General features: G+C 52.2%; 2 protein-coding genes across 2 annotated transcripts in view; one reads left to right on the top strand and one right to left on the bottom strand.

Annotated features, from left to right (window-relative positions):
* The first annotated feature begins 2,146 nt into the window (after positions 1-2,146).
* On the top strand, positions 2,147-8,800 carry FAM131B (family with sequence similarity 131, member B). Its single transcript, XM_005862802.2, has 6 exons — positions 2,147-2,256; positions 2,597-2,632; positions 2,919-3,012; positions 3,305-3,502; positions 4,985-5,128; positions 5,348-8,800. The coding sequence occupies exons 1-6, from the start codon at positions 2,203-2,205 to the stop codon at positions 5,818-5,820; spliced, it is 999 nt and encodes a 332-aa protein (XP_005862864.1). The 5' UTR covers positions 2,147-2,202; the 3' UTR covers positions 5,821-8,800.
* The window catches only part of CLCN1 (chloride channel, voltage-sensitive 1), a 28,205-nt gene continuing 24,888 nt past the window's right edge, over positions 8,320-11,636 (bottom strand). The window contains exons 21-23 of the mRNA XM_005862801.2: positions 10,962-11,066; positions 10,786-10,872; positions 8,320-10,168 (exon numbers count right to left, since the gene is read on the bottom strand). Coding sequence (XP_005862863.1) covers positions 9,797-10,168; positions 10,786-10,872; positions 10,962-11,066 — 564 coding nt within the window. The 3' untranslated portion in view covers positions 8,320-9,796. The remainder of the gene's footprint in view (positions 10,169-10,785; positions 10,873-10,961; positions 11,067-11,636) is intronic.

Here is an 11,636-nt window from a genome sequence, read left to right as displayed (position 1 = left end):
CTCCTCTCCAGTCCCTCACCCGCCACCTCCAGGCCATCCGCCTCACTCTGCCTTCTTCTGCGCCCCCGCGCCCCTGTCTCCATTTGTGGAGCAGCCCTCTTCTAAGAATCCTCAGCAGCCTCAGTCCCCAGTCTTTCTCTGCACGCACCCCCCACCCCCGCCTCCATCTGGCTTGGGTGTTTTGCCCCCATCTCTTTCCCTCGCTGTTGCCTTTTTCTGTCATTCGTGCCTCCCACGGTTTGCTTTGTTCACGTGCATTTTCCCTCTGGGGCGGGGGCGGGATGCGCCTCGGGGAGGGACTGGGTTCCACGCCTGGAGGGAATGGGGACGGGTCGGCTCTTGAAGGTTGGGGTGTTAGAGCCGGTGGACGCGGGGAGGAGGTGGAGGTCTAAAGGGATCGCGAGGGGTCAGGAGCCAGCTCCCAGCTGGGTGGAGCCGGCCCTGGGAGGATCCCCGGGACTGGACAGCACCTGTCAGCTGGGGGTGGGTGGGGGGCGGGACCGGCGCTTTATTTACCTTTGACCGGGGGAGGCGCCTCCTAATTTGTTTACCCCCGTCAACCTTTGCCTTGCTACCACCCCCTGGTCCCCCACCCCCTGCACACTCCACTTACCTCTCCCTAACCCTCCAATTTTTCACATTTCAACTCCCCATTTCTCCCGCCTACACGCCCCGGTGACCTCAGGCTGAGAGAATAATTTGTATTATTATTACAAACAAACTCACCCTCAGAAAGCCTGATTTCTCTGAGACCTGGTTTATTTCCATGGATACCCTCCTCCTCCTCTGCCTTCACCTCTTCTCCGGGTTCTCTCCCTCCCCCTCCCTGCCCCCCACGCTCTGACTCAGCTCTCCCTCTTTTACAAAGGCCACCTCTCCCCTCCCCTCTCTCCCACTTTTCCTGCCCTATCTCCCTCCTCGGCGATTGTTTTCTGTCTGCCCCATTCCAGCTCTCTCCACTCAGAAGTCCATCTTTCCTCTTCCCCCCAAGCCATAGCCTCTGGTCTGACCCATCTCACCACTCCCCTGCAGCCCCAGGGAATAGCGGCACACTTTGGAGGGGTCCTACCTCCCTTGGAACCCTTAACCAGGAGCCTTGCCTTTTGCATCGGCTATGTTGTTGCATGCTGAATGCCTCCTCAGCCCCAAGACCCCATACAATTTACCCCTTCTCAAGAGCGGACCCCTAACCTGAAATTCAGAATCACAAAACTTCATGTATAGCAAGGATCTATAAGGTCAGATGGTTTACAGCCATCCGACTTTAGTCCACAACTATCCAAGTGTTCTTCCCCAAGCCTTCCAGGAGGCACCTCAATCTCAATCTCCCTTCACTATGAGCTCTGGCCTCATTTTAGCAATTACCATTCTTCTCCCCCCCAAACCCTCAAACCCTTCCCAGCATCTTTTGTCTTCTCTTTGACTTGAATTCGTGTTCTTTTAGTTCCTATTTTTAAAAGTCCCCTTCGCTCCTCTGGTGGTCCCCTCCACTCCTCTTGAATCCATCACTTATCTCCCAACAGTCAGGTAGCATTATTCCATCCCAGGCTTTGCTTTCCTTGCTCTCCCTGTTTCTGGGTGAACACACCCAACTCCCTCCTCTCCCCTCCAAATCCTTCCTGTGGGACAAGTTCACCAACTCCTACAGAGGGTCCCTTACATTCCTAACACTTCCCAAATAATAAAGCCCGCACATAGAGACGCTAACCCCTAGAAAAGCCCCACCCTTATTTGTAGAAACATAATAGGTGAAAAGCGCACCTCCCAGTGTACTCCTGCATAGAAACCCTCCACGATCCCTCAGGACAGGATGGACACCAGTTTTCCTGCTAAAACCCAACCACTGACCCTTCCATTTAAACAACAACAATAAGCGAGGCCATACACCAGTTTTTCTGAGTTTGCTATTCTTCGTTGAGGTTAAACTGAATATTTTGGCTCAGTATTATGATTTCTTTTACCAAAAATGTGGGCAGAGTAGGGATGTAAAAGGGTTGGGCAATGGGAAGAAGGAGTGGTAGCTAAGGGTCTGGAAGGGTCTGGAGAGGCAGCCTCAATGTGTGGCTTCGGCATCTGAGACCAGGAGGGACTTTTGGGTTGGGCGCAGGGGAGTGAGGTGGAGCAACTAACCCTCTGGCCACTTCAGGGAATGAGGTGATTGCAGTGGATTGGAAGGGACTGAAGGATGTGGACCAAATCAACATGGACAGCACCAGCTCACTGCACGGAAGCAGCCTCCACCGGCCATCCACGGAGGTGAGGCCTGTGCCCAGCTGCCCCTCACCAAAGCACCTCTAAAAGACCCCGGAACCGTCCCTAACAAAGCCTCCCAGTTGCCTGACCCTTGAAATCCACTCTAAAGTCCAAGTGAACATCCCAAACACTCCTTTAAACTGACACTTGGGAAGAACATTTCTACAAAGTCCTCAAAAGACAAGCCAAATGTTCCACACCAACACCCTAATTTCCTATGCTAATCTCAGGAAAGCCCTCCCTTCTTCACATACTTCTGGAAGTCCCTCGGAGGAAAGGGGTGGGGTTCCTTGCATTCATGGAAGTGCTTGGGATACCCACTCCCTTTTCTCTCTCCTCACAGCAAACCCGAACTGATTTCTCCTGGGATGGCATCAATGTGAGTGCAGCTTCCCCCAGCCTCCCCCAGCCCCACCTAACTGGTCTTCCTTCTATTCTCCTATAACACAGTGCTCCCTCACTCCAGCAAGCCCTCCCATGCTCTGCCTACACCCCAACTTTTCAAGGGTGGTTGAAAGATATGCCTCCTTGGGACTCCTGGGTCTCATGGTTTTCCCAATCATCTGCCCTAGCTCAAATCCTTCATCCAGGAACTTTTCCCTGCATATAGAGCACCCCCAGGCCCTCTCATTCCTCCTCCCCTCCTCCCACATTCCCCATTCCAGCTCTCCATGGAGGACACCACTTCCATTCTTCCGAAGCTTAAGCGAAACTCTAACGCCTATGGCATTGGGGCCCTGGCCAAGTCATCATTCTCAGGTGAGATTCCCTACCTAGGGATGCATTCAGACAGGAGATACTCACAGGCTCCTGGTGTCAGTCTCCCTGCTCCTTCTGGCCTGACCGGCACCCTCATCTTCCTATCTCTGACCTATTTGTCCTTTCTGTCAAACCTCTCCTATCCTCTAGGCTGCCCTCATATATGGGGATCTAGGGGAGCCTGTCCCCCATGGGATGGAGCCCCCTGAGACTGGGGTGAGGATAATGGGGAGGCCCTGTTATGGGTATTGTGTGATATTCTGGAGGATGGGGGGAATGTCTGGCCCCTTAGGGATTTCAAGAAGCATGAAGGACCATGTGACGAAGCCCACAGCCATGGGGCAAGGCCGGGTGGCCCACATGATTGAGTGGCAGGGCTGGGGGAAGGCACCAGTCATTCAGCCACAACACAGCCACGAGGCAGTGCGCAGGGATGCCGATGCCTACTCCGACCTCAGCGATGGCGAGAAGGAGGCACGTTTCCTTGCAGGTACTTGTTCCCCCAAACCCTCAAGAGGCACATCTTGTGATGGCCAGAGACTGACCCTTCAACCCCACCCCCTGTGACAAGATTGATTCTATCCATAGGATGACCATCAGACTTAATTTCAAGTACTTTGAGTTGTTAACTCTGATAAGTGCCCTCAAACTTATTTTTATTATCATCTCAGAAGTTGAGGAGAATTAACGTGGGACTGTGGGTTCTGATGCCATCTCTCCTTCAGGGTGGACTATCCAACCCCTGGACTTCCTCAGTACCAGGGGGAAAAGGCAGGGGCTGTTGGCTTCAAAAAACTCTGTTCTCCTGTTTCTTGAAAAAGAAAGGAAAGTTGGAGATCTTTACTAGCCTTAGCCCATCAGCACATTGCAGTCATGGAGTCACATATGTGGCTCATTACTTGTGACAACCACTAGAAGGTCAAGGGACCTGGGTGAGGAGAGAGTGGTTTACAGAAGAAGTTTCCTTCCAGGAAAGTAGTGTAGGTATGAGACAAGCCTGTAGTGCACCTACAATGGTGGCTGAGCCCTAGTGGCAGGTCTCAGTAAGATCCCTAGGGAGAATGATAGATCTGGAAGAGAAGGGAGGTATCTTTGTATTGGTGTGGGTGTGGTGGAAGAAATATCAGTGAGGGGGGAGGCAAACATGTAAGGGACAGGGCATGGTGTAGAGCAGCTAGCAATGTAGGCTTCAACTTACTCATGGAAGTTGACTAGAATAGGGACCCCCAAGTCTATCCATCTTCACTGTTCTATCCTCCCTCCCTTCTCCTTCCAATTCCTTGAACTATCAACTTGGTGGCCCTATAATCCCATGGTGCTCTCTTGGAGATTCTCTGTTAATCTTGAGGCACCACCCCACCCCACCCCCAACCTGAATATCTAGATTCCTCTGTCCTTGACTGCCTAATACCAGCTACCACTCCTAAAAACGTCCAAAAAATAAACTTCTGGAAATCCCAAATTTCAATCCCTTAGGATATCTCACCAGAAGACCCCCAACTCTTTCCCTTAGGAATCCTAAATCTGACCTTTTGGGAAGTCCCCCATGATTTTGCTTTGTTTCAGGGCATGTACAAAGGCTGTGCTGTCCAATATAGTAGCCACTGGCCACATGTAGCTATTGAGAACTTGAAATGTGGCTAGTCCGAGTGGAAAATGCTGAAAGTGTAAAATATCAACTAGATTTCAAAGACTTTCTATGAATAAAAGAATGTAAAATATCTCACTAATTTTTATATGGATTAGATGTTGAAATGATCATCTTTCATACATATTAGGTTACCTAACATATAGTAGTAAAATTAATTTCATCTGTTTCTTTTACTTTAATAGGGCTACTAGAAAATTTCAAATCATGCGAAGGGTTTGCATTGTATTTCTATTGAACAGTGCTGCTCTAATGTCCCCTTCCCCATGCATGTGTCTAAGGGTTCTCAGAAATATCTCGTGCTAACCACATTTCTTCTCCCAGGCGTCATGGAACAGTTTGCCATTTCTGAGGCCACACTCATGGCCTGGTCTTCCATGGATGGTGAGGACATGAGTGTCAACTCTGCCCAGGAGCCATTGGGCTGCAACTACAGTGACAACTACCAGGAGCTGATGGAGAGTCAAGGTGAGGGATGGTTTCAGAATCCAACCCCTGAGGCTTAAGGGGCCTCCCCAACTATCTATGCTACTTCTGTACATCTCTGTGCTTCTAAGACTTTCTGTTCATCCTAGCTTTCTATTCCCCTCCTTCTCACCCTCAATTGTCTCACCCTCAATTATCTGTGCTGTTGTTACTGCCTTTGATAGTCTATGCCCCCACCGACCTTCATGATTCTCTTTACAGATGCCCTCACTCAAGCCCCCATGGATGGATGGCCTCACTCCTATGTGTCCCAGGGCATGTACTGTCTGGGATCATCGGATGCCTGGGAAGCAAGCGACCAGTCCCTCATTGCCTCTCCAGCCACAGGATCTTATCTTGGCCCTGCATTTGATGACTCACAGCCAAGCTTACATGAAATGGGGCCTTCCCAACCTGCTTCCGGATACTCTGCTCAGGAGCCTCCACCTTTGCTGGGGGGAGAAACTGACTGGGCTCCAGGTATGGGTGGGGTGGACCTGGCAAGGGGCCCTGCAGAGGAGGAGAAGAGGCCCTTGGCCCCCGAGGAGGAAGAAGATGCGGGATGTAGGGACCTGGAATCACTTTCCCCACGAGAAGACCCCGAGATGGCCACTGCTCTCAGCCGAAAGGTATCTGACGTCACATCCTCAGGTGTGCAGTCCTTTGATGAGGAGGAGGGTGAGGCCAACAACTAGCTTCTTCCCACTCTACACACTATCTTCCACTCCCACCTGAGGGGCCTGGCTGCAACAATACCCTCCCTTCCCCCAGCAGTACAGCTGAAACCCGGGCAGAAGACCAGGAGGAACCCAGGAGCTGCCAGTTCTCGCCAGGAAAATGGAGGGCCGGGATAGGATTCCATCCAGGCTTGTGCTGTAGAAACCACAGGTCTGGGGACTGAGGCCCAGGCAACTAGATGGCTGTGAACTGGGTTTGGCTGCGGGCTTCTGGGTCTGTGATGATGAAGCTCCAGTTTGTATCCTGGAGACAGGAGCCATCAACTAGATCTCTGTTTTTCACTCCCTGACTTCGTCATTCAGAAGCCTTGAGAGTGGCTGTCTGAATGCCTCCTTTCTCATGTCACTTTTGCTTTTTCCGACTCTGTGTTTTCTCTGGCTGTGGTCCCAGCTTGACCCTACTATGAAGAACAGACCTGCTGGACGTGACTCAATGAGTGTAGGGGAAGCCACGTCTCCTTAGAGAATGGAGAAGCTGCCTTCAGTGGGTAGCTTGGCTTCTGAGACCAGGAGTCACAGAGGAAGCGGACATGGCAGCTGGGGTGCACAGGGCACAAACAGGATTCTTTATATAAGGCCCACCCAGAGACCAGAGAGTCATTGATGGGACCAACAACAAACATGGCCACCTATTCTGGGATCTTGAATATCCCGTGACTGAAAGGTGGGTCCTAAGGGTCTAGGAAAGGACCCAGTGAGCTGGCTGCTCCAGCTCTTGCTTCCTTTGTCTGCCTTCTTCCATCCCCTGCTCCAGGAGCCCTGCCCAGAGGGGGTGACAGAATGCAGGTGTCCTGCCAGGTGGGGAAGCATGAGGGCTGTGCCTCCCTCCCTCCACCCCCAAATTCTCTGGAGCTGTTTACACTTTTCTCTTTGCCTTTTCTACATTTTTATAACTTCTTGGGGACTCAGGTTGAGTGGGGTGGAGGGAGGAGTCTGGTGCTGTCAGGCCCCCGCCCAGTGTGTTGTCGGCTGAGAATCAGTGTGGGCACTCGGCTCCTTTTTTTCCTTCTTCAGTTCCTCCCAGGCAGCCTCCCTTCCCAGGCCTCCTGCGGAGAGTGGAATCAGAGTCTTCTTCCTTTTAGGACGGGTTTATAGTGAGGCAGAAGCCCCTGAACCGGCTAGTCCTTCCACACCCAGTTCCCATTCTGGTGGGGACTTCTGTCCACAGCACACAAAGCCCCACACTTCTGTATGCGATCCTGATAGCAGGGCCAGGCTGGAGCTAAGGCATGGCAGCTGAGGAGCACACCATGGGACCCCATTCCCTAGCCCCTGGCAGAGGGAAAAGTTAAGATGGCCATTGCCTACCTTTTGTCTCCTCTTCTAAGACTCCAGCTCCGAGGCCTTTGTCCTACTTTGTCAGAGGTCCTATTCTGTCCTCTACTAGGAAGGGGGCTCGGTCACTCTCACAGACCCTGGGCACAAACGAGCCCACCCCCCATCCCCAGATGTCTATTTCTTTGGAATGAGGAGGTTAAGAGTTTGTGTCCATCTATGACCCCACCCCTCATCAAGTTCACACTTTCATAGGCATAATGGTCCTGCAATGCAACCAAGGCTGGGGTCCCATGTCTTCAGGGGAGGGGAGGTCAATTCTTGGAGGAAACATAAGTAGGCCTGGTGAACACAGATGGGTGAAGAGTTATTTACCTCATCTAAAGCTGTGGCTTGTGTCTGATCATGTGACCTAACTCCGGAGGCACCAGGACCTCCTGTCCGGGAGCTTTGGGCAGTAATATTGTGGCCTCACCCTGCACTCCTGTCACAGGTCTTGGGGTTTGCATGCTTGAGGTTCCCTCCTTTCAGGGGGCCCTTGATACCTCACCTTGTGCAACCTGCTCTCTGGATGAATCATCTTTTTCTCTTAGTTTCATCCTCTTCTTGCCCCCTGTTCTGTCCCCAGACTGCAGTGGGCATCCACTCCAGTGAGTGGGTGCATTCATTACAGTTCCTTTTTGCTCAGGGCCCTGGGAGTTAGGGAAGGTAGAGGAAAGCATCCCTCTTTCCTCCCTCCCTACCTTAGGAAGCCTTCTTTTGGTCCCTGCTGAAAGATGACTGAATGGTCGAGGAATCTAGCTTATTTGACTCCAGCAGGGCTCCACATCCCCGGTGCTGGCAGCTGGCACATGCGCAGGCAGACCAGGGGTCAGCCGGGAGTCTGCATTTGCAAGAAGCTTCCCTACCACTTTGAAGGAGAAGACCCAGGGAGCTGGCCTTGGACCCTCTTAGGACTCTTCTGGAAGGAGGAACTGCCTCTTTGGTGCTGGGGGCAGGGTGCATGGGGTTTGCTTATAGCCTATTTGGGGGGAGGGGAGGGGCATGTGCTGGAAGAGGCTATTGGGGGTGAGGGAGGGTTGCTTTTCCTCCGGGGTTCAAGGCTGTGCAGCACGATTTCCAACAGTCCTGGAACAGGGCTGTTTTTATATTATTGTGAATGAAACTGCTCTTGCTAAATGATTTTCTTTTGGTGGGGGTGCACTTTTATTTTCAGTTTCTGGGAAACCCAAATCTTCCATTCCTCCCCTTCTACCTCCCCCCTCCTCCCCTTCCTTCTTATCCTTGTGTTAAGGAGGGGATCTTGGTGAATGTGTTTATGACCTTTTCCCTGCCCACCTATACAGCCCATGCTCGTCTTCCAGGTCTGGGGAGTATCCATTTTTGTGGTCAGTCTTAGCATGTTTTCTTAATGTGACACCCCTCCCCCCCAGGCCTAAGAGAGATTCTATGACATATATTACAGAGAGAATTATATATAAATATATATGAATATTATAGATTATATACACATGGGCATTGGGCTCCAGTGCCCACTGCCAGCCCCCTCCCCAGGCTACACTACAGCCTCTCTCTTGGCCTGGGGAGGGGGAAGGGATGTAACGCTGGAGAGGGCTCCAGGCTGTGTTCAATGGCACTAAACAGAATGTGGTGGCATCCTCTGGCTATGAGTGTCTTATTTGGGGGATGAAGGAGACTGGGCCAGGGGAGGTGAAGGAGGAGAATGTCACATTGGAAAGGGGACACAACTCAAGGGCATCAAGGGGGGAGGGGAAAAGCTTGGAGTGTGGGTGCAAGGGTTTTTGGATGCTCAGAGCCCCTGGGACCACTGGCAGAAAAGGCAGGCTCTTGGCAAGCTCCCTGTTGCTGATTTGGGGAGGATATGGTTCTGATCCTCCAAGTGTGGAAGCACTGAAGAGGTCGGCCATCTTGACATTGAAACCCCAGCTCTCCACCCCAAGAAGAACACAGAGAACTCGTCTAAGGGCTGGTGTCTGAGTGACCAACTGAAGGGTTCTTGGCAGGAGAGGTCCCAGCCAGAGCAGTTTGAGGGCAGAGCTAACCCTTGGGAAGGACAGATCAATGACCACAGTGGGAAGAAAGGGGATGGATTTTTCTAGGAAGCGACCTGGAAATGGGGTAAGGAAGCTGTGATGTGAGATAGGGAGGATTTCTGATGGAGGGTGTTTGATGGGGCAGCATGACCATTTGGCTGAAGGTGCCTGCCCCTTCCACATAGAGCCTTTTGTGACGTTTTCTCTTCCAGGCTTCTCCCCCTGATAGTCTCTTTATCCACATTTCACTGTGTAAATCCGGTACAAAGAAGGGGGGGATGGGATTGGCCTTTCACTGTCCCAGTACTGGCCTTGCGTGGGGACAGAGAGTGGCAGTCAGATGGAGTCTGGAGGCAAATCTCAGGGAGTGGGGAGACCATGGGGTGGGGAACTTGAAAGAAGGAGCTGTGGATGGTCTGAATGCTAGTCACTGTCCAAATTCTGACCCCTCCTCTAGACTATCATTGTCACATTTTAAAATTCCCAGGAGGGTCAGGATATTGGCCTGATCTCCCCAACTTAAGGACATACGGTCTCCCCCACAAATCCACCCTCAGGCCTGGGCCTCCTGACAGACAGACTGATGAGGCAGCCCTGGGGTGTGGTCAAAGGATCAGTTCATCCTCATCCTCCTCATCGGTGGATCGCAGGCTGGGGCCCTGCAAGATGTCAGCCAGATCCTCTTCCAGCCCAGGACTGTCCACCAGCTCCAGCTCCTCCAGCTCACCTTCCGCCTTGGCTGGAGCCAGGGAAAGTGGGGGCTCTGGGGAGGGAGGCAGCTCAGGGGTGTCTGGGGAGGTAGGGATCACATCCTTTGGCTCAGTGGCCCCAGTTCCATCCTCAGGCAGATTCCAGGCCTCCGAGGGAAGGAGCTGGCTCCCAGGAGTCATTCGAGTTGAAGTTGTGCTCCGGAAGCTGGCCAGGGGAGGGCGGAGATGCACCCCCGACTTGGTGTGCCCCTCAATGGCCTTCTGCAGCTGGGAACAGAGGGAAAGGGAAAGAGGGTACAGAATTGGGAAGAGAAAGAAGATGGGGCAGTGTGAGTGGAACAGACACAACAGAAGAATAGATATGATAAAAGGAAGAAGGAATGGGAAAGCGGTAGAGTGGCAAGAAAGATAGACCACATGGAAAGATCAAAGAAGACAGAAAAAAGGAAGAGAAAGGGGTATGGCCAGCAGAGCCCCTGCAGAGCAGTGAATCTGAAGCCCCTAACCAAGATGTCCTTTGGCTCCTTCCTAGTGACCTTCAGGCCCCCTTCAACTACATCCTATCTCTTCCTTCTTTCCATGGCCCTCCCCATAGAGCACCCCTATGAAACCATGTCTTGTGCCCTGAACCCCAATCCCAAACCCATGCCAGCTATGAAAGATCACAAGGGCTATATCTGGGGTCAACAACTATGTCTCCTTCAGATCTTTATAGTCCTCTCTACCTGTACCCCTTGATTGCTGAAACCTCTCTCCCTCCTCCAATCTCTGCATGAGAAATAGAGAGGGAAATGGGGGAGGGGGTTAAAATCATCCCTCCCCCACCCCCACATCCTGCACCCAGCCATTCCTCCTGCTGCTCAAATAGGACGCATTGCTGTTACCTCTTCCAATGCCAGCACACCCCGGAGCTTCCCCATACTGGTCACATAGGCAAGGTGGAGGCCAAGAAGCGAGAACAGTGTGTGAATCTGCATAGAAAAAGCAGCAGGTCAGCGCACAGTGAGCCCCACACCTCCCCTGCCCTCCCAGCAGCCCTGAGTGGTGGGCAAGGACTAGCCTTGTGCAGGGACGTCTGTTCCACCAGCTGGAAAGGGGACTGGTCAATACAGCAGCAATCAAAGCAGACAGGCTGGCTCAACTGCTCCTGTTCCCAGGCCTCAATCTGTGGAGCAGAGCAGAGTAGTCAATACCTCAGGTACAAGGCTTAGACCCCAAGCAGCCCTACCAGCTGGGAATCCTGAAATATGCAACTGAAATATGCAATGAACTAGCACAGACTTTCCAGACCACTAAACCCCTCCCTTCTTCCCAGGGTAGAACACCAGGCTCCAAATCAACCTTCAGCCTCAGGCACTAGCACCCCACACTCTTCTTCACCACCACCACTCAAGTGCCCCAAACACCTACTATTTTCAAGCTATCTTTTCCGTCTTTCCCCTCCGCCCGTGAAACCTGACTGCTTGCCATTCCTCACACAGGTCTTCTGGCTTCTGCGCTGGTCGAGCTGCATTTCCCTTATCTGCCCACCCTGCACCCACTCTGTACTCTTGCCACTCCCAGGCCAATGTGTTTTGCCCCTTTTTCAATTCCTGCAGCACTCTGCTGTTCTCTCCTTTTCAGAAAAGGCATGGACCGTGCTCACTCTTGTATTGGCATTTGTCTCACCTCTGCCCACTGGACACGAACTCCTGGAGAGTGTTACTGGTATGGATGGGTGCCTGTTGTGAAGACA

This window comes from Myotis brandtii, unplaced genomic scaffold (assembly GCF_000412655.1).
Source record: "Myotis brandtii unplaced genomic scaffold, ASM41265v1 scaffold168, whole genome shotgun sequence".
Classification (NCBI taxonomy): Eukaryota; Metazoa; Chordata; class Mammalia; order Chiroptera; family Vespertilionidae; genus Myotis; species Myotis brandtii.
The sequence above is the reverse complement of the archived record's forward strand: the minus strand, read 5'-3'. Positions and strand labels throughout refer to the sequence as shown.

Coding starts and splice junctions, on each gene's coding strand:
- FAM131B (XM_005862802.2), top strand. CDS start 2,203: ATGGACAGCACCAGCTCACTGCACGGAAGCAGCCTCCACCGGCCATCC. Junction 3,013..3,304: donor GGCCAAGTCATCATTCTCAG/GTGAGATTCCCT, acceptor CTGGCCCCTTAG/GGATTTCAAGAAGCATGAAG. Junction 5,129..5,347: donor GGAGCTGATGGAGAGTCAAG/GTGAGGGATGGT, acceptor TTCTCTTTACAG/ATGCCCTCACTCAAGCCCCC.